The 26,664-nt window shown below is 45.8% G+C and overlaps 2 protein-coding genes and 1 non-coding gene across 10 annotated transcripts in view; 2 read left to right on the forward strand and 1 right to left on the reverse strand.

Annotated features, from left to right (window-relative positions):
* Positions 1–3,579: 3,579 nt before the first annotated feature.
* Pcyox1 (prenylcysteine oxidase 1) lies at positions 3,580–15,358 on the reverse strand. The gene is made up of 6 exons (XM_052174210.1): positions 15,182–15,358; positions 14,110–14,316; positions 12,665–12,839; positions 8,914–9,125; positions 8,451–8,603; positions 3,580–6,255 (listed from the first exon to the last, which is right to left on the reverse strand). The coding sequence occupies exons 1-6, from the start codon at positions 15,291–15,293 to the stop codon at positions 5,597–5,599; spliced, it is 1,518 nt and encodes a 505-aa protein (XP_052030170.1). The 5' UTR covers positions 15,294–15,358; the 3' UTR covers positions 3,580–5,596.
* Positions 15,359–23,819: 8,461 nt separating this feature from the next.
* On the forward strand, positions 23,820–23,890 carry Trnag-ccc (transfer RNA glycine (anticodon CCC)). Its single transcript has one exon. It is a non-coding gene; the product is annotated as a tRNA-Gly (tRNA).
* Positions 23,891–24,139: 249 nt separating this feature from the next.
* Positions 24,140–26,664, forward strand: part of Tia1 (TIA1 cytotoxic granule associated RNA binding protein) — a 29,926-nt gene continuing 27,401 nt past the window's right edge. For 4 of the 8 annotated variants that reach the window (XM_052174211.1, XM_052174213.1, XM_052174212.1 and 1 more), the window contains exon 1: positions 24,149–24,406. In XM_052174211.1, the coding sequence (XP_052030171.1) occupies positions 24,381–24,406 (26 nt within the window). In that variant the 5' untranslated portion in view covers positions 24,149–24,380. Of the gene's footprint in view, positions 24,407–26,664 lie in introns of all 8 variants that reach the window. The other 4 variants (XR_007976635.1, XM_052174217.1, XR_007976637.1 and 1 more) reach the window with 3 other exon arrangements.

Below are 26,664 nucleotides of genomic sequence, written 5' to 3' on the forward strand. Positions count from 1 at the left end.
GGGGGTCACCACAACATAAGGAAAGGTTTACAGCATTGGGAAAGGTTGAGAACCACGGCCTCAGGCCCTTCAGGACCAGGCTGCTTCTCCTCAGTGATGCTTCAGAGCCACCATGTCTTGGACATACTTACGGGGCCACAAGGGGTTCCTTGCTGGTTCTGGAAGAAGACTTTCGTGTCTATGCCAGTCAATTTTGGACATGCAGATGCAACTAGAACTCTGGAAGGACAAACATCTGACTAAGAGAGCCTCTGAGAAATAGCTCCTGTGGATCAGTCACGGGGCTGGACTTCCTAGTTACCGCCTCTCTGGGGGCTGCTCAACAGCACACCTCTTCTTTCCAGCCTTTCCTTACTTACCCTTCTGCTATTGGTGGAATCTTCCAGATCACAGGCCATTAGGTTCCAGATGGTGCTGTCTCAGAGATGTCAACTGTCACCAACAGCACCAAACCTGCTTCCTACCACCAAGGACCTCTCAGCCTTCATCATAGTCCAGCCTTCAGTCTCTCATGATAACAACTCTCTCTCCCCACTACAAAATGCCTGTGAAAGGTCTTATAGATCCACCAACCCTGTGGGAGATCACTAAGGCTGACAAGGGCCCCTCCCTGCTCTGTTCAGAAGCTCCACATTAGCTTCTTCCCTGGTTAAAGATTCAGTTGCTGATCTGAGGGAGGAGCAGGATGGGAGTTGAGCAAAAATTCTCACCCTGTAACAATCAGACCACTGGTACGAGCCTGACCCTAGTGTCGTGTGATGTTTATACGAACATTCAGAGTCGAACTCCTAATGCCTCATGGCCAAGTTTCCTACATGGACCAGCTCAAAAAAGACCTGATACTTGTTATGGTCTGACCCCCCCTAGAATAGCTGAAGTCACTGCGTTTTATGTTGTTAGCTATTTCATAGTGTTGGCGCAACATGCCTGCCAGTCACTGGCACAAGTGACTTGGCTCAAGGACATGCTGACCACATCCCCTGTTTTGTTCTGTATGTTCTGAATGAGGTTCGCCAATCTTAAGAAATCCCACAAGGTGGGAATGACGGAGGGAAGCGGGCTTATGGGACTTATGGGAAAAGGGGAAATCATTTGGAATGTAAACAAAGAATATAGAAAAAATTAACTTAAATCTGGATAGTGGCTGCCATATTGGACAGAATATCCTCTAGGCCTTCATGATGCTTTGTAAGTTTTCTACTCTGCAGTGTCATTTGGGGACAGGCTGAGCCATTCTGCCTCAGCTGAATCTGTAAGTGTCATTTAAGTGAGAAATATGTATTTGATCCAAAAAGCACACTTGCAGCAGCTACTCATGACTTAGGAACCTGAAAGTAATTCAGGTATATATCAGTACCTCTCCGACTTCTGTCTGTCTGTCTGTCTGCAAATTGTTTGCAAATGGATATTGGCCCAATTTCCTCCAAACAAGTTCTGTTTCTAAGAGACCCGCATCTGACTAGAATTATGTAGATGTTCTGTGGTTATAGACACTACTAGAATTTAAGCACACTGGCATTATTAAAAGCAAGATAATAAAAATATCTCCAAATGTCAAAAAAAAAAAAAGGAAATCCCACAAGGTTTTACGTAGGATCCATCAAATCAAAGGTCAATATGAACAGTTCTGTCTAAAATAGCTTGAGTCAGAGCTGACCACTGGGCAGCCCTTCCTGCACCTATGAGCTCACCATGGGTTTTGTGGCTGACACTGAAGAATGCTACTAATAAGCCCATAATTATAATTATAACGCACATGCTCTGTTATCTCAATGTTCTGAAATCCCCCTGTTCACCGCCTATCCACCACTCCTTACCTTACTCAGAAGCAATCTGCTTAAAGGTTAGCTGATAATACTTTGCTTGCTAAGCCAACTGCTCCCCTCCTCACCCTTTAAACTTTTGAACCTGGGTTTTCCTAGAAAGTCTACCCTGAGAGCAGACTAGCACTGCAGTTAGGCTCCTGAGTCTTCTTTGTGGGGATGAACTGCCAGTATTGTGGTGTGCGTTCAATAAACTGTTCTGCTTAACTGAGAGCAGTGCTTGGTTGGTTTGTGTGACGGTTCCTGAGCCCAACGATACTGTAAGGTATTTTACTGAAAAAGATAGAGAGCCTGGAGAAACGACTCAGCAGTGAAGAGCACTGAATCCAGAGGATTCAGGTTCGGTTCCTAGCACCCAGAGGTAACTCATCTGTAACTCTAGTTCCGGGTGATCTGATACCCTTTCCTCACCTCTGCAGGGAGCAAGCAGCAGGTCCCCACATGGTGCAGACAGAAACATATACACATAAAATAAACATATTTTAAAAAGACAAAGCCCATCAAACTGTCCTAAGAGAACTCCCCTTCCGTCAGAGGGCTAACTTGTGAATTTCCCGTCTGTAGCTCTGCCTCTGGGCAGCACCTTTAGTCCCACACCTATGGCTTATCCATTAGCTCCAGACAGAACAAGCAAGTCAGGCTGGAGTGAACAAGCTGGACCCAAGGCCGCAAACTCACCTGCTTTGGTGCCTGAGGAAGCTCCAGTTGCCAAGCTGCTGTAAAGCTTGGGGGTGAGGGGACACCCGAGAGCAAGGGCGAGAAGCTGTACGGGCCCAAAGGCTCAGTCTCTGAGCCCTCACTGCCGCTCCTGTGGCTGTCCTTCCAGCTGCGGACATTCCCACGACACCAGCCAGCAGATGTGATCTCCCACCCAGCGTCTGTACTGAGACCTCCCTAGGAATTTTCTGGCCCAGTGTTTACAACACAAGCTGTACTTATCAGAAGGGAGAAGGTTGTCAATCTTCACCATCTTCCCCTGTTAGACTATGAGCATGCTCAGTAGGGTATATCCTTTTCTATTTATTTATTTATTTATTTATTTATTTATTTATTTATTTATTTATTTATTTATTTATTTTGGTCTGAGACAGGATATTTTTTTTAAAATGGGCTCACACTTAAAGAGATATTTATTTATTTATCTATTTACTACTACTACTACTACTACTACTACTACTATTAATTTAGACGAGGTCTCAGTGTATTACCCTGACTGACCTGGAACTCACTATGTAGACCAGGCTAGCCTTACACTCATCCACCTGCCTCTATATTGAACTCAAGAGATTTGTTGGTGTGTCTCCCAAGCGCTGGGATAAAAGGCATATGCCACCAAACCTGGCTAAAGAGTTTTCTTCCTTTTTTTAAATTGACATGAATGTATCCTTTGTCTGCAGCTCTAAACCACTGAGACAACTCTCCAGCCCACCAGCAAAATTTTAAATTACAAGCCTAAATATATCCCATCGCAAATCAAGTCCACAAGTGGTAGGACCTCAGTTCTCCTGCATGCTCTCCATCGCAGTGGCCCGCCTGTAGGTGGTGCTTCTGCTGATCTGAAAATACTCAATGGAAAATACCAAAGAGAGCTGGTGGGTGTGAGGCAGAAGGCAGAGGCAGGAGCAGGCTGTCTTTATGACTCTGAGGCCAGCCACCGCTACATAGTGAGGCCCTAGTGAGGCCCTCCCTGTCTACAACAGAAAAAAGGAAAAGATTAAAAAAAGAAAGAAAGAAAGAAAAAGAAACAGACCAGAAATAAGTTTTAAGTTTTAATTGACTTCCAATTGTTACAATTCTTCTATTTTATAATTATTATTGTTAATCTCTTACTGTGCCAAATTTATAAATTAACACTTTATCACAGGTATACTATACATGTGGAAAATAGAACATGTAGGGCTCACTGCTTCCCAGGGCTGGGTGCCCTCTGGGGGTCATGAAACATACCCCCTCAGATGAGGAGCGACCGTACAAATCCGTAAGAGTGTTGTATTTTTGACAAACCACATTCCTTAACACCACAACAGGAAAAAATCAAAATGTATCTGAACAAATTAGAAATAAGCCAACCTTTTAATTAAACTGTGAATTTAATTTCTGTCACCATATCAAATATATCATGACTGCTTTTTCCACACGTTATTAATTCCCACTGCTAGAGGAGGGAAAAATAATTTTTAAGAATCGGGTTTTTTTTTTAAGATCACTTTATTGAAGCAACGCAGTAATCTGGTGAAGAGAGTTGGTTTTTACTAGAGATAGGGTGTTGTCATAGCCCAGGCTGGCCTTGAACTCTTGATCCTCTTGCTCTGTCAAAATGTACAGATAACAGACATGTACCACCAAAGCAGGCAAAATTACTTTTTTTTCTCCTAATACTAGTGGCTATGACAGTCACTGGAGACCTCTGAGCAGTAGACGGACTAAACATTTGATTTCTTGACCTTGTCTACATGAAAAACCTGACTCCCACGTGCAGCTACAACTGAGGGCCACTGAATTCAGCAGGGGCCCCTCACTGAGCATGCCCAGCATCTGATCCGCTTCCCTCTGAACTCAAGTGGCTATGAAGACCCGGTTCTAAAGCCAGCTGCTCTGGGCTCCCTCAGGCTGCCTCTGCGCTAGTGCTCGTTCCCATGGAGACCACAGCTGTGTAACCCCTGAGCAGCCAGGCACCTCTGGCACCGGTCAGTCTGCTGTGGTTAGGATCTGTTGCTTAGCACGTTTAAGGCACTCGAAGCTCTCTACAGATGGTCTAGCCCTGACACCCAGGACAGGCTCACTCTGGGCTGCATGCAAGGGCCTTGAACTTGACAAAGCTATACAGCCAAGACCCCATCCTCTACCTAGGAAATTCCATTCTCTGGCTGTCGATCCTGAAGCTCTTGAGGCTGGCAATGTCGATCAGTGGTAGAGCATTTGTCTGGGACACTCAGGGTCCTGGGTTCTGTACCCATAGTATAGAAAAACAGACCTCCTCATATGAGGGCCTCATATAACAATGCCAGTTGCTCAATTTAATAGCTTATACATTTGGTTCCCAATCTCTGTTTCTATCTCTGAATCTATCCCTGATAAAGCCAAGACAGAAGCAATCAAGTCACATCCTTAAGTCAAGACTTAGGGCTTGAGAACATTTTCATAAAGAGTGTAAACTGCCAGGAACTGGGAAACGCCCATCCCAGCACAGAGGAAGCTGAGACAGGAGGATTGGTGTGATTTAAAGACCAGCCTGGGCTACATGAGTTCCGTGTAACATCCCCAAAAGAAGAAAGAGAGAAAGAAAAAGATAACAATCTAAACAAACCGAGGCCCCACCCAGGTGACCCACCGACCACAACCCAGGTGTGTATCAAGTTCCAGGCGGTTTAAAACCAGACAAACCTGGGAAGCACTCCAATGTTTCTCCCAACAGCTAACAGCCAGGCCTAATGTGGAAGGCCTGTAATCCCAGGCCCTCTGGAGGCTGAGGCAGGAGGATTCCACCTGGACAACTTAATTAGACCCAGTCTCAAAAGAAAAACCACAAAAGAAGGCGAGGGCTGTAGCTTAGTAGCGCGCTTGTCCAGCGGGCTCCCGGCCTTCGGTTCAATCCTCCTGCGCCTCCCCCAAAACGAAAGAGTGAAGACATTCTGACTGAAGAACAAGTTCTCCGAGGAACAGGAACGTTGTGTTTTCTCATGACCCACATGAAGAGTACTGGGAAAGATCCAAAATCCTCTGCCGCCTCAGTCCTTGGAGAGCAGGCTGCCCCTGGGAGGGGCGGTGCTCAGTTACAGCTCCGTCTTGAGCTTTTCATACAGGTCGTCCTGATCTATCATGTCCTCGTTGCCATGCCAGCGGTGGTAGGCAAGGAGGGCGGCGTTGTAGCCGGCGATGGCGCTCATCTCCATGCAGCTGGCGGCAAACTCGATGCCGTTGAGGTAATAGAGCCTGTCGTGGAGGATGATGGAGGGGCACTTCTGAGGAGGCTCATAGTAAGGATAGGACAGCCACTGCTTCCGCACGGCATAGTCATAGGACAGGAAGAGCTTCGAGATTTGTTCTTTGGTGAGGATGTCCCTGGAGAAGGTCTTCCACACATGCATGCCGTCCACCGCCGGTGGGGGGCCCTCCTTGTGTCTCACAGAGCCCACAATGGACAGGCTGTTTATGAACATATCTGAGTCATCTGTGACAAGAATCGCGGAGAGGCCAAACTGATCCTTGGGTCTGGAGCTGAAGAGAGTGGAATTGAGTTCTCCTTTGATGATCGTCGTCACCAGGGGTTGATAGGGGTCGTTGAATTCCTCGATGGGAGGATCAAAATTTCGAAAAGTGATGTTGGACATCTTCCGGTTCAATGGAGCAGCCACGAGGACAATGTCGTAGAAGTCAGAGTGGGTCTCAGACCCCGTTTTATACACCACTTCGTACATCTTGGCAGGGTTTCCTAGAGGGCATGGGAGAGCATGCAGTTCTTAGCGCCTCTAACACTCAGGCCCTCTACAAATAATGCTATAGCAATTGTGGAAGTGTGTATACTTCGTGCATGTGTACAAGTGTGTGTGTGTATTTGGAGGCCAGAGGCTGACCTCAAGTGTCACTCCCAGGAGTTCTCCACCTTGGATTCTGGCTTTCTCTTTTTTTAAGATTTATTTATTTATTTGGGCTGGAGAGATGGCTCAGCAGTTAAGAGCGCTGACTGCTCTTCCAGAGGTCCTGAGTTCAATTCCCAGCAACCACACGGTGGCTCACAACCATCTGTAATGAGATCTGATGCCCTTTTCTGTGTGTGTGTCTGGAACGTGTCTGAAGACAACTACAGTGTGTACTTTTATAAATAAAAGTTTAAGATTATTATTATTATTAATAGAAATATTTGTCCATACGTATGTCTCTGTACCAAGCACCCGTCTGTTGCCTGTGGAGGTCAGAGAAGATGTCAGATCCTCTGGGGCTGAAGGTACAGGCCACTGTGAGCTGCCACCAGGGTGCTGGGAACTGAGGTTCTTTCAACAAGTGCTCTTAACACTGAGTCATGTCTCCAGCCTCCACCTTGTTTATCTCTCACTGCAGCTCACCAGTTAGGCTAAGCTACCAGTGAGCCCCAAGGATATCCCTGCCTCTACTCCCCACTCCCAAGCCCCACAATCACAAACACTGGACAAAACTTTGTATTTGGGTGCTGGGGTTAAGGTCAAGTTCCCATGCTTGTATGAGCCCTTTACTAAAAAGGCTCTCACCTTCTCCGCCCTGTTTGTGTTTTTGAGACAGTGCCTCCTGTTGCTCAGGCGCCTTCAAACTCACTCGATACATTGCCAAAGATAACCTTCAACTTCGGATTTCCTGCCTACACTTCTGGAGTACTGGGATTATAAGGTCTGTGCCATTACCTAATTTCTGCGATGCTGAAAATCAAACCCATGGCTTCATGCATGCTAGGAAATTTCTCTACCAACTAAGATACACACCCAGCCTAGGATTTGTTTGTGTGTGTGTGTAGCACACAGGTATATATACACACTATGTATATGCATATGTACACAAAGGCGAGAAGAGGACGGGGTGTCCGTTCTACTGCTTTTGGCCTGTTCTTATTCCCTTGAGACCGGGTCTCTCACTAACCCGTAGTCAGCCGCCAGCCCCAGCATTACTAGTCTATATTCTTTACAGCACTGGGATTACAGGCATACATGAGGGACATCTAGCTCTTTTTTAAGCATGGGTACTAAGGATTTGAACTTGGGTCCTCATGTTTGTGCAGCAGGTGCTCTTACCAACTGAGCCATCTGCCTGTGGAGGTCAGGAAAGCCTTTTCTTCTGGTATCCTTTACCAAGTTCTAAACCAGTGGCACTTCACAGTGCTCGTGCAGAAACGTTCCCAGCTGTGCTAAAGGGCATGACCATGGCTCATGGGATATGGAGGAAACCTCATCCTCAAAGGGAATGTTCCACGTTTTATTCTTACTGAATAGAAGCTATTAGGAGTTATAGAACTGTGGGACTTGAGTTCAAATGCCCACTACCCATGCAAAAAGCTAGGGGTTTGGGGTTTGGTTTGGTTTTGGTAGCGACAACTTTAATCTGAGCATTCAGGAGGCAGAGCCAGGTAGATTTTGTAAGTTCAGGGCCAACCTGGTCTACATAGTGAGTTCCTTTAGATAGAAAAGCCCTATTAAAAAAAAAGGGGGGGGGGGAGCTGGACAGTGGTGGCACACGCCTTTAATCCCAGAACTCTGGGAGGCAGAGGCAGGAGAATTTCTGAGTTTGAGGCCAGCCTGGTCTACAGAGTGAGTTTCAGGACAGCCAGGACTACACAGAGAAACCCTGTCTCAAAAAAACAAAAAAAAAGGGGGGGGGGGGTGGGAAAGGGTGGTGGTTGGAGAGATGGCTCAGTGGTTAAGAGCAGTGGATGTTCTAGCAGAGCCTAGGTCGGATTTCCAGCATCTACATGGTGGACCATAACCATCTGTAACTCAGTTCCAAAGCATCTGATGCCCTCGTACACGTATATACAATGGTACACCCATACACATGAAAGACGTGTATGTATTTGAAAAAAGGCATGTGTGTCTGTGTATGATATTTTCTCCTTGAGCAATCACTTTTTGCAGGAATCATGGAAGAATCCAAGCCCAGGCTCACCTGTCTGCTTGGTCCTTGTCTTCTCCTCTATTGACATCACCGAGCCAGATATAAGATTGCTGCTGGAGGCCTGAAGGAGCCCTGAGCAAACGACTTTATTACCGCCTTCCACTGCCCAAAGGTTGGAATCCGCGGCCGTCATTGACACCGCCCCTGTCAGGAGGGAGCAAAAGCATGCTTTCATTCTGTCTTGGTCAGGCAAGTTGCCCTCTCCTGACCACTTAGATATTCTGCCCCAAATGCCTCCAGACACTGTCAGATGACCCTCAGGGGCAAAGGTCTTACTCAGGTGAAAGCCACTGGAACTAACAGAAGCAAGGACCCTCTACTCTTCACAAGAAATAAACTCTGTCGGTAAAAACGCCAGAGACACTAAGAACCCCACAGACTCGGACACAGACTCCCCACGGCGGCTCAGTCCCCTAGCTATGGCTGTTTCTGATGTCTTCCAATTCCGGCTTACCCACAAAGGCGTTGAGGTCTGTGCTTTGGCCAAAATTGACCTTCATGACAGGAGCAATCATCTCATTGAGAAACGTCTCAGAGAAGCCTGCTTTCTTCAGGTTTTCATGGAGAGTTTGGTTAAGCAGTCTGACATAGTCATCCCCTCCGATGGCGTGCAACAACTTTTCTACACTGCTGAAGGCATAGTCATGGGACTGGTAACGGTAGATCCTTGCAAAAAAGAGAAATGGTCACTAAATAATGCCACTCGGGACACGGAGCTACAGACAGCCTTCTTCATTCAGAAGAATGAAACTGATACCAGGCTTTGCAAATTGTAGGACACCCTGGGATACACAGTGAGATTCTCTCTAATGATGATGATGATGGTGGGGCTAGAAAGATGGCTCAGCAGTTAAGAGCACTTGCTGCTCTTGCAAAAGACTTGGGTTCTTGTTTGGTTCTGTTCGAGAGAGTTTCTCTGTGTAGCTCTGGATGTTCTAGAACTCCCTCTGTTGACCAGGCTGGCCTCAAACTCAGAGATCTGCCTACCAAGTGCTGGGACTAAAAGTCTGTGCCACCACCACCTAACTTAGGACTAGGTTCTGTTCCCAGCACCTACATGGCAGCTCACAATCATCTGTAACTTTTTCCAAGAGATCTGATGCTCTCTTCTGATCTCTTCAGACACTAGGCACACGTGTGACATGGACATACATACAGACTAAGTGCACACAATTTTGTTTTTAAATCATGAACTGACTTCCATGCTTCCTTTTGATGAGTTCCTCCCAGTCAGGCGAGGCACAGCTCAATCTCACCTTCCTCAGCCTCTGCCCTCCCCTCTGCCTTCCACCTCAAGACATCTGTGCTCTTAACTATGCTCAATGGGACATTTTTAAAGAGATGTGCATGTCTTGGGGATATAGCTCAGCTGACGAGTGCTCACCTAGCAAACACAAAATCCTGGGACTGACCACCCCCTCGCCCCCCAGCACCACATAAAACTGGGCATGGCAGTGCACAGCTGTAATCCCAGCACTCAGAGGAAGTGCAGACAAGACAGTTAGAAGTTCAAGGTCATCCTCAGCTATACAGCAACTTCAAGGTCAGCCTGAGCTAATGTAATATGTCTTGTTCTTATTCTTCATTCTGTAATTCTATCAGCACCAGGCTCAATCTTCTCCACCTGCCCTTCCACTACCACACATCACCCTCCATGTTAACCATGTCAAAGCTGCCTTCTCCCGCCAGCAGGAAAGCTCACAGATCTTCCTAAAGTCTTTCCTCACTCCCTTCCCAGTTCCAGATCGAGGACAGGATTTACACCCAGGCTAGTAAAACGAATAACTGACCTACCTGTCTCTGTTTTATTTCTTTAAAATAAAAAAAATTTTAGTACCCTCAAAGCCCTAAAAAGGTTGTCTTTCTTTTCTACTTATAATATTAATACCAAAAATAGTATTTCTCACTTACAAGTCTAGAACACTTAATCTGACATTAAAAGAAAGAAACGGGGTGGGCTTGAAGGGAGTGACAGTGTACTCATGTACATTAAATAAATAAATCTTCAGTTAAAAAACAAAAAGAAAGAAAGAAACGGGGGATGGCAAGATGGCTCAGTAAGTAAAAAGCACCTGGCCTCACAACTTGATGAGTTAATGCCCAAAGCCCGTTGTGGAAAGAGAACTCACAAAGGCTGCCCTCCGGTCTCCACGTACACGCTGGGCACAAGTGTGCCCACCTTCCCACCAAATACAAAGAACAAGAATACTAAAATAAAATTTAAAAAAAAAATACTTTTTTACACTGGGGCTCCGAGCTGTATCTCTAGAATGACAAGTTCCCCAACTCCTGACTTGGGGTTCACTGGAAGTGTTGACACCGAGTCTCAAGCAGCTCACAATGACCTCAAGCTCACTATGAGCTGAGGCTAGCCTTGAACTCATAATGCTCCTCCCTCCACACCCAAGCCCCGTAGTCACAGGGATGAGCCACATCTGACTCCCCAGCCTGTTTTTACTTCTTAGCTGTCCAGGGTGACCTTGACCTCGCTGTTGACCTTGACCTCGCTGTTGACCTCATCACCTTATAATGACATCCTTAGGCCTCAGCCACCAAAGTGTCCAGGACCGCAGGCCTGTGCTGCTAGACTCAGCATGAGTAGAAACTTCATTTTCTTTTTCTTTTCTTTCTTTTTTTTAAAAGACATGGTCTTACTATGCAGCCCTTGCTGGTCTGGAATTCAGTAAGTAGAACAGGCTAGCTCTGAATTCATGAAGACCTGCCTGCTTCTTACTCCCAAGTGCTGGGATTAAGGGAGTGGGCCACCATACCCAGTTTGTTGGGTTGTTAATTTTTTGTTTGTTTGCGGAGAGAGTTTCACTATGCAGCCTTGGCTAGCCTGGAACTCACTATATAGACAAGACTGGCCTCAAATTCATAGATAAACCTTTTTTTTCAACTGCAGATAAAGAAAACTGGCAAACAAACAAACAAACAAACAAACAAAATTTAAACAACAAAACCTCTGGAGAGACGGTTCGGTGGTTAAGAGCACCTGCGGCTCTAGCTGAGAACCAGGGTTTGGCTCCCAGCGCCTACAAGGCAGCTCACAGTCATCCACAACTCCAGCTCCAAGGGATCGCACTCCCTCTTTGACCTCTAAGGTGTCATTCACATGAGATACATATGTACACACAGGCAAAACATTCATATACATAACACAAATAAATCTTTCAAAATTATAAAGAAAGAAAGGCTGGGTAGTGGAGGTGCCCGCCTTTAATCCCAGCACTTGGGAGGCAGAGACAGGCGGATTTCTGAGTTCGAGGCCAGCCTGGTCTACAGAGTGAGTTCCAGGATAGCCAGGGAAACACAGAGAAACCCTGTCTCAGGGAAAGAAAAAAAAAATCCATAAAGAAAGAAAACCCAAAACTGGCTATACCAGGTAGTTCACGCCTATAATTCCAGCATTCAGGAGGCTGGCCAGCCTGAGATTCACAATGCCTATAACTTCAGTTCTAAGTGCCTTAGTGATCTTAGTGATCTAAGTGCCTTCTTCTGGCCTCTGGGGGCTCCTGCACACACTTGTGCAAATATGCTCACATGGGCTCACACACATACACATAAATTTTTTAAAAATCTTAAAAGAAATTTTACTAAAAGGCCTCAGTCTAGGTTCAGTGGAGATGGCTCATTGGCTAATGGTGTCAGCTCTGCAAGTCTGGAGACCTAAGCACATGTGCACACACACTCACACACACACACACACACACACACACACACACACACGCACACAGAGAGAGAGAGAGAAAATAGAGAAGTGATTAAGGAAAAGACTGTACACTCATTCCTGTGTGCACACATAAACACAAAGGAAAATGCGTGTATACATACACAGAGAAATGCACGCACACCAAAACCCAAAACCAAACTTCATTTCAGTTTACATTTCCTCTAAGCTCTGGTGCCCATGTTTCTTTAGTGTTGGCAGACATTCTTCCATTCTATACAAAGCCAACACCTTAAATGAGATGGCCAGGCACGCCAGGCACGTGTTCTACCACTGAGCCACATCTCAGCCTTTGCAAAGTACAATTTAGAAGCAAACACATATGTCGTGTTCAGCTCCCAAATGAATCTGTATGTTTTCTGCGAAAACATTTTGCCTAACCAGGTAGCGATGAGGCAGAACCGGTGCAGAAAACTAACATTGTAATATTCCCCAGACTGACAGATCTTACGTCCACCAGAAGCTGGATAGTTACCTCATGAACTTGTCTAGCAAGTCTTCTACCCACATGTGCATTCTCAGGGACTGAAATCCATAGCGCCACACCAGCTTAATCATGTTGATTATAAACCAGCTGCTCTCCTCAAACACCAGAGACTTTCCATTGTACACTCCCACCAGGCCACCTGAAGCAGGAACACTGGAGAGACCTGCCAAAACAGAGGAAGGGGCTCGAGAGACGGCTCCGTGGTCAGGAGCCCTTGCTGCTCTTGTAGAGGACCTGGGTTCAGTTCGAAGCACTCATGTCAGGAAGCTCACAACCGCCTGTAACTCTTGCATGCATATACCCTGTCCACACACAGATACATAATTTAAAAAATAAAATAAATCTTAAAACTCGGGAAAAGGTAGGCCAGTGATTTCTACATTGGCCCAGTGAAAAGGGAATTTGGGAGACCTGTCAGGGACTTTCTGGACTGAGTGACTTAAGGGCCATTCCCAGGTCTCAGGAGACACATTAGAGTTCTATTTTTAGAACAGTGTGGACTCCATACTGACTGCTTGATCCACAGACTGACACAGTAGTACTGAGATGGGTCAGAAGATCTCACACATGCACCAAATTAAACCCACTAGCCTTAGTCAGGAGAAGGAAGCCTGTGTCGGGGGTTGAGAAAGGCAGCTGAGGAGCGAGATGCATCCCATTCTACTCAAACCTTACTTTGCAAAACTGGGAAATTCAGGTAAATGGAGAAAGGCCAGAGTTACACAATATTCCTTAGGAGAAGGCTTGCGGAGGCCTGCCAGACTTGCCCCAGAACATGCCCCGCTCCTCTGCTGGCGACATGTCTATCAGTCATGTGTCCCTGTGAGTACATATCTGTACCCTGTTTGAATGAGTTCAAGCCAAGTGTTGGAAGCCCCTGGCTCTCATTCTCTCAGCAGCAGAAAGGTTTCTGCTACCTCAAAACACTCTGATTTCTCAACGCAAAGCCCCGTCGGGGGGTTTAAGAACTGACAAGATAGCTCAGCCCCAAATGGGGCCCGACCACCTGAGTTCAATTCCTGAGACCTACAGAGTAGAAGGAAAGAACTGACTGGATCAGTTGCCTTCTGACCTCCATACACACCCTGTGGCACTCAAACCAACACCTCCATCCCAATTATACAAAATAAATAGCTAAAATATAACTTTTTAAAATTAAAAAAAATTTTTTTTAAAGAATTGACAACAACAGCCACCCTTACTCCACCCCACGGCTGTAATTCCAGAGAGCTGATACCACACAGATAGCTAGAGTCTCATTACAGAAGAGAGGCTCGAAGCTAAGCTGGGAGCCACTGCTAAACCCCACAGCAGGAGGAACAGTTCCACCAACTTCTCTGTAGAAGACAAGGCAGAAACATCAGTCCTCTATGTTAAGAAAACATCTAAGGCCAGTCACACATACAGCTGCTTAGTGCTATGAAATCACATACCCAGCTCTTTGACAAATCGCTTCATGTGCAAATTTAGAGGGTGAATGACTGAACCCCCTGCCTCGTAGTCATGACCTTGCACCTTCAAAGTGGCCAAACGGCCCCCGACCTCTTCTCTTTCAAACACGTCAATCTTCACGTCCTTCCCAAATTTCTTCCTTAGATAATAGGCCGAGGAAGTACCACCAATTCCAGCACCGACTATTGCTATAAGGAGAGGAAAAGAGGAACCGTTTATTTCCCCCCCCTTAGCAGTGTGGCTTTTATTTTTGAAAAGCCATTAACCAATAACAGCCATTACTCAAGACTAAAACTAACAACTTGGGGAAACCTGAGGGCAGGGTCTCTCTAAAAACACAATCCCTGAATCTAGACAGGCACTATAGATGAAGTTACAAACTGACAGTAGCATCAAAAGATGCCCAAAGATCCTCACAGGTCTTTGTGGAGGCACCACCAGACCCACGGCCCCTCCTGTGCCCAATTCCTGGGGAAGTATGAATAGGCCCCTCGTGCACGCATTTTAAATAAAGTAGCCGCCATCTTCGCCCAGCTTTGTTCTTTGTCTCTCTAAGGCCCCAACACCGTGAACGATCCCGAAAGGCACAGCTTCAGATGGGAACAGACACCCGAGAATGAAAACCCGAGGCAACCAAAGCCACAAAGAGACTCAGTCCTCCGGCTAGCTGCAGCAGTTGCTGTCTCGTAAGCAGAGCGCAGGTGCGGGGAGGCGGTCCCAGCCTTTCTCGGGGGAGGGGATGTGGAGGTGGGGGGGCGGGGGGGGGGAGACACACGGGTCCCTGAGCAGTGCCTGCGTGCCTCAATCTGCCGGACAGACAGACTTAGCTCCAGGGACAGCTAGAGGCGGGCTCCCGAGGGTGTCCAACTCCTAGAGCTGAGGGCCTCCCAGGCTGGAGCTGCACGGATACCGAGTCCCTGGCTAGCACACGCCTCCAGTGGCACCGCTCCACACTCGAGAGCGCACGGCCCGGTCCTCGGGACCCTGATCTCCACCCAGCTGCGGGAAGACCGACCTAGGTATCGCTGCGCCTCCGTATCCCCCCGCACCTACCGATCCTGGCCGGCGGAGCCCGGGGCTCGGCGCTCGCCAGACTGCCCAGACCACATAGCAGCAGCCCCAGCCCGAACAGCGAACCCATCAGCGCAGCGGCGAAGCGCCCCATGGCCTCCCGCAGCTGCAGACTGGCCGCGGGTCCGCCAGCAGACCCTACTCTTTGCGTCTGCGCGCGTTCGCCCCGCCCAGGCCACGCCCCAGGGCCCAGGGCCACGCCCCACTCGCCGCACCCAGGTCCTTTGCTCTCCGGGCTCGCCGACCTTCTGTACCTAACCCTGGTCCCCTGTGTCCTCCCGAAGTCCACTCTAGTCCCAAAAACCCACATCCAAGGCGCAGGTTGAGGCCCACCACAGTTCTTCTTTCCCGCCTCGCCTGAAGATGCATCTTTTTTCACAAGTGCCATCTACAGTCCCCCAAATCGCATGCTTGCAGAGAATGCACGTGGCCAATCTCAGTCTAAACTAGGCAAACCGGCCGCAAACATTTCTGAAGTGAGCACTTTGTTCCAGAGACTCAGCTGCGTGATAAGAAAAAGAAGAGAGATGGGGTACTGTGAAGTAAGGGGAGAAAACACGGGACCCACGTCCATATGAATAAAATTAGAACACCAAAAGGGGCTCTCACATAAGATCTGGTTCCAAGTTGAAGACAACTGAGAAGACACAAATACAGAAAATGCTGTCCACCTACCTCCAATTATCTAAAAAACAAAACCCTAAGTGTGTATGGGGGTGTGGGGGTGCTGGAGACATGGCTCAGTGGTTAAGAGTACTTCCTGCTATTTATTCTACCAGACCTTCTTCTGGCACACTTGTAAGCATAACAAAAATTTTAAACACCGGAGAGATGACTCAGTGGCTAAGAGTGCTACTGAGTTCTGTTTCTGAGGCTTACAACTGCCTGTACCGGCAGTGCCAGACAAACTATCACCCTCTTTTGACCTTCCAGGGCACCAGAACACACACAAACACATAAATAAAAATAAACAGACTCACAAAGACAAAGGGATCTTTCCTCCTTTCTACCCGAGGGATGTGGGGTTTTCACCAAGGCAATTTTAGACATCTTAAGTAAAATCCTTAGGAAGTCATTAGTTTGGCCTGAGCTACTGAACCGGGTAGACAGACCACATGTCAAACCAAAGGGGAATCTGCATCAGAAGGTGTATGCTACTGAGGTGAACCTGAATTTTCTGGTTGACCTTCCTAGGAAAGGGAGCTGGTGCTACAAGAGCCAGAGCCTCTGCTAGCAGGTCTGATAACGATGTCCCCCATGCTTCAGCCTTCCCAAGGAAAGTGACTTCGAACCCAGCCGCCTCTTTGTTGCCAGCTTCTGCTTCCCTCTGCCCTGGGCTTTTCAAAGAGCCGCGCTTCTCCCCCAGATGCCGGAAGAGCAGAGCTACGGCATAGAGCAAGGCATTCCCACCTCTAGCCAGCTGAGACCTGTCTTGTAGTTTTGGTTTTTCCACAAGATTTTTGTTTTTAAAACAGACTCTCAAGCAACCCTTTCTACCTCCTGTGTGCTGGGATTTGGCAAACTTTCATCAGCCAGAAATTCACATAACAAGCTTGACCCCGAGTCCTTCTCTTGCCATGTATTTGCCTTCTCTTGGTGTCCAGCCCTACGACTCAAACTCTTCTTCGATCTTATGCTTTGTCGCGTCTCTGAAAACTGACTACTCTTTGAAGGCATCTTGTATCCCAAGCCAGCTTCTGGAGAGCTATTCATTCCCAGGAGCAGCTTTCAATTTTGTTTGTTTTGCTTTTATTTATTGAGACAGGGTCTCACTATGTAGCCTTGACTAGCCTCTTGCCTTTTGAGTGCCTTGCCACCCTTTGGGTTGTTTTTCTCTTGTTGATGTAGCTTTGTTACAGGGGTCTAACCTAAACAAGAAATCATAAAAATAAAGACAGCTGGGCAATGGTGGCACACACCTTTAATCCCAGCACTTGGGAGGCAGAGGCAGGTGGATTTCTGAGTTCGAGGCCAGCCTGGTCTACAGAGTGAGTTCCAGTACAGGGCTACACAGAAAAACCCTGTCTCAAAAAACCAAAGCCAAAATAAATAAATAAATAAATAAATAAATAAATAAATAAATAGAAATGAAGACAAATTATTTTTTCCTCTCCCCTAAACTAATGTCATACTGTAAAACACACACACACACACACACACACACACACACACACACAGTGTGTACCCGATGGGTACTGAGGAGTTGGTTCACTCTGTAAAATGCTGGGTTTGCAAACATGAGAACCTGAGTTCAGATCCCCAGAGCCCATGCAAAACTCTGGATTTGGAAGCATGTGACTTGATGCTGGAAGGCAGGATGATCCCTAGGGCTTGCTGACCAGGCAACCTAACCTAATTGGCAAGCTCCCGGTTTAGGACAGACCCCGTCTCTAAGGTAAAAGCTGGCCAGTCAGGGCAGTGACAGCTCATGCCTTTAGTTCCAGCACTTGGGAGACAGAGACAAGCAGATATGAGTTTGAAATTAACCTAGTCTGTCGGAACACAGGCCAGGAATGGAGTCTTGTGAGGAGAATTCTGAGTGCAGATGAGAACACGCCAAGAAAACAAGACCTTGTGACCTAAGCTTCTTCAAAACATGGAAGTGTTCTTGGGATGTGTTTTCAGGCTCCTCCCAGGTAGAGCAGACAGGAATGAATTTATGTCAATTACTCAATATTGGTTTTTTGTTATTCAATTAAATGTTTAAGCTAGACTTCCCATTCCTCAATGGAAAAACATGGTTTTTTGTCGCATGTGACTCCTCCTTGTGATTATATACAGTTTGCATTCAGGAGAACTTTACTCATGTGATTTTTTTCTTCTTAATCCTCATATAAATTGTTGATGTTCTAAATAAAGTTGCAGTTGCATAAGACTTTAGTCTCCCTTGTTTATCAGCTCCAGTCTCCCAGGTTCTACCACATCTAGATCAGTGTCACCGGTCAACAGAATGAGTTGTTCCAGGAGATCTAGTGCTACATAGAGAAGCCTTCTTTCAAAAAGCCAAAAGATAGATAGATAGATAGATAGATAGATAGATAGATAGATAGATAGATAGATAAGTTGAAGATGCATTTGAGGAAGATACTCAATGCTGACTTCTGTGAGAAAAGCTATAGGCTCTAACATGATCCCATTTTTTCTTGCCCTACCCCCCAAAAACACAAAAGAAACAATATATGAGCATAAAGAACAATATTAATGGGAGGAAACTGAGTTGGATACAAAGTAAGGTTGAACTTGGAGCTAGCATGATGGTTCAGCCAGGAAGGGTGCTTGTGGTCCAAGCCTGGTGACCAGAGTTCTATATCCTGAACCCACATGAAGACTGGAGATCCAACCCCTTCCACATGCACAGTGTGGCTTGTATCAGGATAGGCCTCATTGAGTCTGTAGTAGTTGGGCAAAAGCTGATAGGAAGTGAGGGCACAGGGCTGTGTAGGTAGTAGGGGAAAAATCAAAGACAAAGAATGTGTGGCATGTTTGACAGGTTGGTGGATCAGTTCCAGAATCCAGGGATGGACCAGAACTCGGGCTGTCTACACACTGCCAAGGAAACAGAGCTAAAAGCTGTGGCTTTTACTTCATTTTCCAAAGCACATTATGCCACAGGAGTCCAACGCATTAAATACAAATAAGCCCTTGGTAAATATTTGTTGTTTGGTTAGAATCGGTCCTGTTACTGACCTTTAGCCTAGTGTCATATTTGGAAACCGACTTCCACTACTGAATCCATGTGAAAGAATGTACAGGAAGTTCTATGGGAGGCAGCTGGGGCACTCTGCAAGGTGGGAGCCAAGGCACTTCCGTTCTTCACCCTGGTCCTCTTAGAAGAACAATCCAGATGATAGACTAAAGAAAAAACACACAACAAACAAACACAGAGAAAGAGGCAGGTGAGATGGTACACCTCTGTAATCACAGGACTTGGAAGGCCAAGAGTTCAAGGGAGCCTAACCCCCCTTACCCTAACCTTAGCACTAACCTTAACCCTAACCCTAACCCTAACCTTAACCGGTGGTGGCGCATGCCTATAATCCCTGTAATCCCAGCACTCTGGGAGGAAGAGGCAGGCGGATTTCTGAGTTTGAGTTCCAGGACAGCCAAATCCAAAAAAACCAAACAAACAAACAAACAAACAACAGAACAAAGTGCAGTAACAATAAAGCAAAACTAACAGAGAAAATGTTACCACACACATAAAGTATAGTTTTTGTATTGGGGATAGGGTCTCCCAATGCAACCCAGGCAGGCAGGCCTCAGACTTTGATTCTTCCTGTCTGAACCCAGAGAGGGCTGGGGTAACTAGCAGGTACCAGCATTCCCAGCCTATGAAGTGTAATTGTAAGGTAACATAGCACACATTTCCTCAAAGGAACATGGTCTGAAAAGGCAGTATCTTTCAGAAAACTCAGGACCACCAAGAATTCCTGGAGAGACGGTTAGTGGTTAAGAGCGTTTGTTGCTTTTCCAGAGGTCAGGGTTCAATTCCCAGCACCCACATGGCAACTGTCTGCAACCAGGGGATCTGACATGCTCTTCTAGCCCCCTCAGAGACCAGACATTTATAAAATAAAATAATAAAGACTTAAAAATTAAAAAAAAAAAAAACCTATAGGGCTGGAGAGATGGCTCAGCAGTTAAGAGCACTGACTGCTCTTCCAGAGGTCCTGAGTTCAAATCCCAGCAACCACATGGTGACTCACACCCATCTGTTATGAGATCTGATGCCCTCTTCTGGTGTGTCTGAAGACCGCTCCAACATATATAAAAAATGAATAAATAAATCTTTTTTTTAAAAAAAGAATCTACAGAGGGCTGGGAAGGGTTACTTTAGGGCAATTTACTCCACAGAGAGGCCATTAGCAAACACAGATAAGTTGCACATGGAGTGACTTCCTGGTTCTCTGATCTTTGAATACCCTTGCCCTACTGAGCCCCTGCTCAGCTCCTTCCCTGTTACCTCGATCTTGCCCTAATATATTCCATCAGCTCTATACAAATTACATTCAAGCTGCTGGAATTTTCCCTATTGCGATAGTATCTTACTGATTAAAATCTGTCTCTATTAGTTTGTGTACTGTAATGATTGTCTTTGAGAACACAAAGAACAAAAATTATGCCACTGATCACAAAGATGCCTCTGCCTCTGCCTCTGCCTCTGCCTCTGCCTCTGCCTCTGCCTCTGCCTCTGCCTCTGCCTCTGCCTCTGCCTCTGCCTCTGCAATGCTGGGATTTAGCAGCACACCCAGTCAAGAGTAGAATTTTAAAGCCAAATGCATTAATAACTAGGGACATATAAGTATTTTCTTATATTAAGACAATCATTAGGATTGTCATTAATTTTACCCAGAATGCAAACGAGCTCTATCAATGGACAGGACGTGGTACATTGCCTCAGCTTTCAGCTTTTGCAAATTCTGTCACTAGCAAGTTGACTGCGGCCACTTGGGCAACACTGTACAGGTACACAGAGTTCTGTCTGGCAGAAAATGTATCGCTCTGAAAAAAGAAGCCCAACATAAATTTTGGAAGGTGGAGTCCTCTGGGACTTGACATATAGACGCTTCTTGAGCATGTGATTGAACAGTTTCCTTTGTGCATTTTTTTCTTAAGATTTTTCCCAGTAAGACATATGTCTTTGAGATGAGTGTTTGTGGGAGAAGGTGTGTGACCTAGGGGCCAAACAGAAATGACAAGACTGAAAAAGGTTGAGAAAACCTCCGAAGTTTAGAACTATCAAAACCTGGTGGCTCTCTGCTTCCTCACATCTGACTCTAAAGACCTAAGGACCTTGGTAGTATCGTGGATTGAGCGCCACCTGGAGGCTGCATTGTGCTAGAGCAACTCCACCTTCAAGGGCCGCTGTCAAAGAGCAGAAACCCTTCCAAAACCTTACCCCCTCAACACTGGGCATGCCTAAACATCAGAAGGGCTAAATGACAGCTGCTATGTAATATTTGAAACTCATCATTTCCATCAAAATTTGAATTTTGTTGATGTGAAATAGCTAAAGTTAAGTTGTATATATTCTGAAAAAATGCATAAGAAAATGCAGACAGGAACGAGGCACGTGCCTGTATTACAAATCCCAGCACTTTGGTGGCAGAGATAGAGGCAGGTGGATCTCTGTGATTTCGAGGCTAGACTTGTAGATCTAGATAGGGCCAAACTACATGTGAGGCCCTGTTTCAAAAGGGGGGTGGGGCGGGACAAGGAGGATGAGGAAGAGTGTGTGTGTGTGTGTGTGTGTGTGTGTGTGTATGAGTGAGAGAGAGAAAGAGAGAGAGAGAGAGAGAGAGAGAGAGAACTTTTCATCTCTTATATTATCAAAAACAAAATAAAATGAAATTATTTTGTCAATATAAGACAAAATGGAACAATCAGGGAGGTTCAGCTTGGGACCTGACTTTGAACACATCTTACAGGAATGTGAATGAGAACCACAACTTTTGCCTTTGTTGTTATGGATTGGTTGGCTTGTTTTGTGTTTTCTATTACTTATTTTTGTGTTTGTTTATTTTTGAGGTAAGATCTTACACTATAGCCCAGGCTGGCTATGAACTTGAAGAAATCTTCCTACCTCTGTCCTTACAATGCTGGAATTACATGTGTGAGTCCCCACAAAGGACAACATTTTTGCTTTCTACATATATACATATATATAATTCAATAATCCCATGTTTAAGAATCTATCCTACAGAAATAAAATTAAAGAAAAGGGAAGGAAACAAAGAAAGAAATAAAAAGGGAACTACCTTTGGCCGGGTGTGATGGCTCCTGTATGTAATCCCAAAATTTAGGAGACTGCGGCAGGAAGATTGGGCTTTGAGGAAAGCCCAGTCTACTTGTCAAGGTGTCCCAAAATAAACCAATGCATAAGAATATCTGTACTGAAAATTTGACACTAGATGTAGTTTTTTAAAGAAGTTGCCAAACAGTAACCAGCACTCTGGAAGCAGAGGCAGGCAGAGCTCTGTGAGTTTGAGGCCAGCCTGGACACAGAGTGAGTTCTAGGACATTCAGAACTACACAGAGAAACCCTGTCTTCAAAAAGAGAAGAAGACTGTTTCTAGAAAACATATATTGTATGATTCTGTTTGTATGAAACACTGAGAAAGCAAAGAGAGTCAGAAAGATCACTGGCCTGGTAATGGGTAAAGCGTGTTACAGCTGAACACCTTTGTTGGTAAGCTAAAAGCTGTTTTAAATAGATTCCTGCCCCTGCCCTCCCCCCATCCCAAAGTGTTCAGAATATTTTAAACATTTAAACATTTGCCATACTCTTCCTTAAAATTACTATTTGATTGTTTGTTTGAAGGAAGGAGGTTGCTCCTAAATAGCATTGGCTGGCTTTGAACTCTTTGTTTTGTTTTGTTTTGTTTTTTGTTTTTTTGAGACAGGGTTTCTCTGTGTAACCCTGGCTGTTCTGGAACTCACCAGGCTGGCCTAGAGCTAAATTCCGCTTGCTCTGCCTCCCACAGTGCTGGATTAAAGGCGTGTGCCACCAACGCCCGGCTTGAACACATGAACTTCTTACCTACTTCTGTGTCATGAAGCGTGGACACTATTATCTGTCTGTAATATATATTCTATATAATCTGAAAATATGACTTACTCTAGAGATAATTATAGAAGTAAAAAATCCCAAACGTGGGCCGGCGGCGGCTCATGACTTTAATCTCAGCATTAGGGAGGTAGAGGCAGGCTGATCTAGCTTCAAACTACTAAGCTAGCTTCAAACTAGAGCTAATTCCAGGATAGCCACTTCTGCACAGAGAACCCCTGTTTTGAAAAACAGAAAATTGAAGGCAAAGAAGGAAGGAAAGGAGGAAGGGAGAAAGGAGGGAAGGAAAGGAAGGGAGGAGGGCGAGGAAGAAAAAGAAGGAATCACGAATGTGGCAGAGTAAATAACTGGTTCTCAACCTGTGGGTCGCGACCCCCTTGGCAACCTTCTATCGCCGAAAATCCTTATATTACCATTCATAACACTAACAAAATTACAGTTATGAAGTAGCAACAAACATAATGTTATGGTTGAGGGTCACTACAACACGGGAAACTGTATTAAAAGGTCACAACATTTGGAATCTTGAGAACCACTGATGTAAAAGAACGACATTAGATACAAAAACTTTCACGTCTTTATTAAATACTTCACATAATATGTAAAGCGTAATAAGAAAGGATAAGGAGTGCGGGAACCACATTCCAGAGCCATAATAACTCTGAACCCTAAGCAAGGGCTGACTGCTGAGATTCTGCTCACCAATTTGCAACAGTAACTGTATCTCACCAGCTTTACAATTACATTGGATATACAAAAGAAATCCAGACATAAATATGATTCCTGCTCGCAAAGTATTGCTCATTGTCAAGTAGACATTATTTTCTTACCGCAACTCTTACTTTTAAATAATAAACAAAAACTAAAGTCGAGAGTTTTCCCAAACACCCATTCAAGAGCACTGGGATGAGAAGGAATGAATCGTTTCATAAAGCAACGAAAAAAACTGCAAGTGTCAATTCGTTCTCGTTTTCATTTACTTAGATGAAGAATCCAGTAGTCAGAGATGCTTACGTATCTCCTATGAGTTTTTGGAGGGCTAGCTTCTCAACAGCGCCGCTGGTGTAGTGGTATCATGCAAGATTCCCATTCTTGCGACCCGGGTTCGATTCCCGGGCGGCGCATTTGTCTTTTTTGTTCTCTCCTAAAGTAATCAGTTTGCAAAAAGAAACTGCTCCCGCTATAAAAACACCTGGTATTTTCTTTCTTTAACCTTCCCAAAGGTTTTTATTCCACTATATTATTCACAAATGAAACAGTCCATTGAAACTACACAAATTCTAAACCATTGGCATTGCGCCTGCGCAACAAGTGAACCCGGGACTTGAAGCCTAGCCCGGCTGCTAGGAAGGAGAGCACGCTAGCTGGCTGTGCGCGTGCGCGGCGCCGGTCACTCGGCTCCTAGGCGTCCGGCTCGCCGCCATCTTGGATCGGGGTTTCATTGTTCGCGGTAGGCCGGGCATTTTTGTGTAATCGCTGCCAAGGAAGAAAGCGAAGTAGCCTCCAGTCAAGCGAGGAGGCCGGCTCTTCCGCAGCCATAGCCGCCTCAACGATTTGGGAGGTAGCGAAGGGCAGGGAGCTGGACCCTGAGGTGCCGCCGCGACCGCAGCAGCCATGGAGGACGAGATGCCCAAGACTCTGTGAGTCTGGAGCAGCGTTGAGGGAGGCGGGATGGTGGTCGCCCCGGAGGGAGGCCGCGGCCCTGCGCCTCTCCGCAGCCTATTGTTCTCCGTGGACGCCGCGCCGTGGTGGTTCCTCCCTCCCGTGCGCACGCCTGGATGCTTAGAGCCGAGCCGGCCGAGAGGACGCTGGCGGGAGAGGGCTCGGCCCCTGTGGCCCCGCGGCGGGCGCCCCGCGGCCCCAGACCTGGAGGAAGGACTTTTCATTCAAAGCTCTCCTCCGCACGCACTCGGCGCGTCCCCTGCAGACCGCGGCTTGCGTCCTTTTTTTCCCCGCCCCCTCTTTTCGATGAATCTTTTCCAGATTTCCAGCTGGAATTTCCTTTACTCGTTTCTTTTGGTAGGATTTTTCATTTTTAATTCTTGAGGCTGAGTAAAAACTTTATACTTGCAGTTGAGACCTGGGGGGGAAAGAAAGCCAGACATCTTTCTCGAAGGTCTTCGCTTTCCCTCTGTAGCACCCCCCTGACCCTCGGCCCGAAACCTAACTGGACACCCAAGGATGTTGAAACCGTTTTTAAAAAATGGAAATCTCACTCGGAGGAATGCATCTACTAAGGGAAAGTGGGTTTAATTAAAACATTTACCATCATTTGTTACTAGTGGTTGGCATTTTTCTTAATGGAGCAACTGTGGTCGGTCAAGTCTAAGCCTTCTTAGTGAGTCTTTAGTAACCCGAGTTTAGGAGATTGTCTTTGTTTTCTCACTTCCCCTGGTAGTCTTTGTTTTTCTATGCACTGGATGAGGTGGTTCTGCCTTTGTTGGATTTCACTGGGCAAAAAGGAAAAGCTCAAGGAATTGTGGGTTGGTATTGTTTTTGTGTGTTTCCCCCCCCAACCCCCGACCCGGTATATTTGAAGATTGCAACTTGATGCACCATGCCCATAGTTCATATAAATGAAGTAGAATTAACATGTATTATGTCATAGAGCATAACTTCGCACGTAGTACCTGACATAGTTTTTTGTTTTTATTTTTAGAATCCTGGTACTTTTATAGCTATGTACACCTAGGGTTCTTTTTGAAAATTTTCTATAGTAAATAAATAAATCTTTTTAAAGAAAGAAAATGTTTTAGATATTAAAATTGTTCTGACATACAGATAAATTATTATTTTTCTCCTCCCCCCTTCTCAATTTCTTTTTTCTTTTGTTTGTTTTGTTTTATTGAGACAGGGTATCATTCTGTATCTCTCTGGCTGTCCCAGATTCACTACTGCAGACCAGGTTCGCTTAGAATTCAGAGATTTGACTGCCTCTGCCTCTGAACTGTGTGATTAAAGTCTGCCCATATGATTTGCCCAAATTTAAATTTCAAGTTGTTATTTTTAATGTATAATGTAACTATACTTTTTTTTTAAAAACAGGATCTTATATGTAACCCAGGTTGTCCTTGAACTATACCTATACTGGCTCAGAACTGTTAGTCCTAGCTCAGAACTCAGTCCCTAGTGCTAGGATTCAAATCTTCCATACCCAATTTGCATTTTTGTTTTTTCTCCCTCCCTCCCGTCCTGGCTGACCTGGGTCTTCCTTTGTATACTAGGCTGGCTTTCAAACTTGTGAAGGTCCTCTTGCCTTTGCTTCCCAAGTGCTAGGATTATAGGCTTGTACCACCACACCACGGTACACTCTTCTGGATATATTAAGTATCTTGCTAGTTTATGAGACCTTGAAGTAGCTTTTTTGTGGGGGTGGGGGGGGTGTTGTTTGTTTTCGAGACAGGGTTTCTCTGTATAGTCCTTGCTGGCCTAGAACTCACTCTGTAGACCAGGCTGGCCTCGAACTCAGTCTGCCTCTGTCTCCCAAATGCTGGGATTAAAGGCATGCGCCACCACTGCCCAGCTGAAGTAGGTTTTTACTAAGGATGCAATACTTAGGGCATGGACATTTGTTTTTGGAAAGATTGTATTCACCTATAGAGGTGAATATTCCCTAAAATATAAACACATGTTTGTAGGCAATTTTCCCCTTTTTGTCTTAGCATTTTGGAATTTATGCTGCTATGCTTTTTGGTATCTTTATAGGATTCTTGAAAACTTTAAAAGCTTCATTTCCATTGTAAGAGTATCGCCTGCATGTGTGTATGTGCCTTCAGAAGGCACCGGAGCTCCTGGATCTCCTGGAGTCAGTCCATGTGGGTGCTGGGAACCAAACCAAGGCCCTCTTCAAGAATAAGTGCTGTGAACTCCTGAACCATCTCTCCAGCCACACTTTATA

This window comes from Apodemus sylvaticus, chromosome 2 (genome assembly GCF_947179515.1).
Source record: "Apodemus sylvaticus chromosome 2, mApoSyl1.1, whole genome shotgun sequence".
Taxonomy (NCBI): Eukaryota; Metazoa; Chordata; class Mammalia; order Rodentia; family Muridae; genus Apodemus; species Apodemus sylvaticus.

Coding starts and splice junctions, on each gene's coding strand:
- Pcyox1 (XM_052174210.1), bottom strand. CDS start 15,293: ATGGGGCGCTTCGCCGCTGCGCTGATGGGTTCGCTGTTCGGGCTGGGG. Junction 12,840..14,109: donor GCGATTTGTCAAAGAGCTGG/GTATGTGATTTC, acceptor CTGTTTTGGCAG/GTCTCTCCAGTGTTCCTGCT. Junction 9,126..12,664: donor TTGCTAGACAAGTTCATGAG/GTAACTATCCAG, acceptor CTTTTTTGCAAG/GATCTACCGTTACCAGTCCC.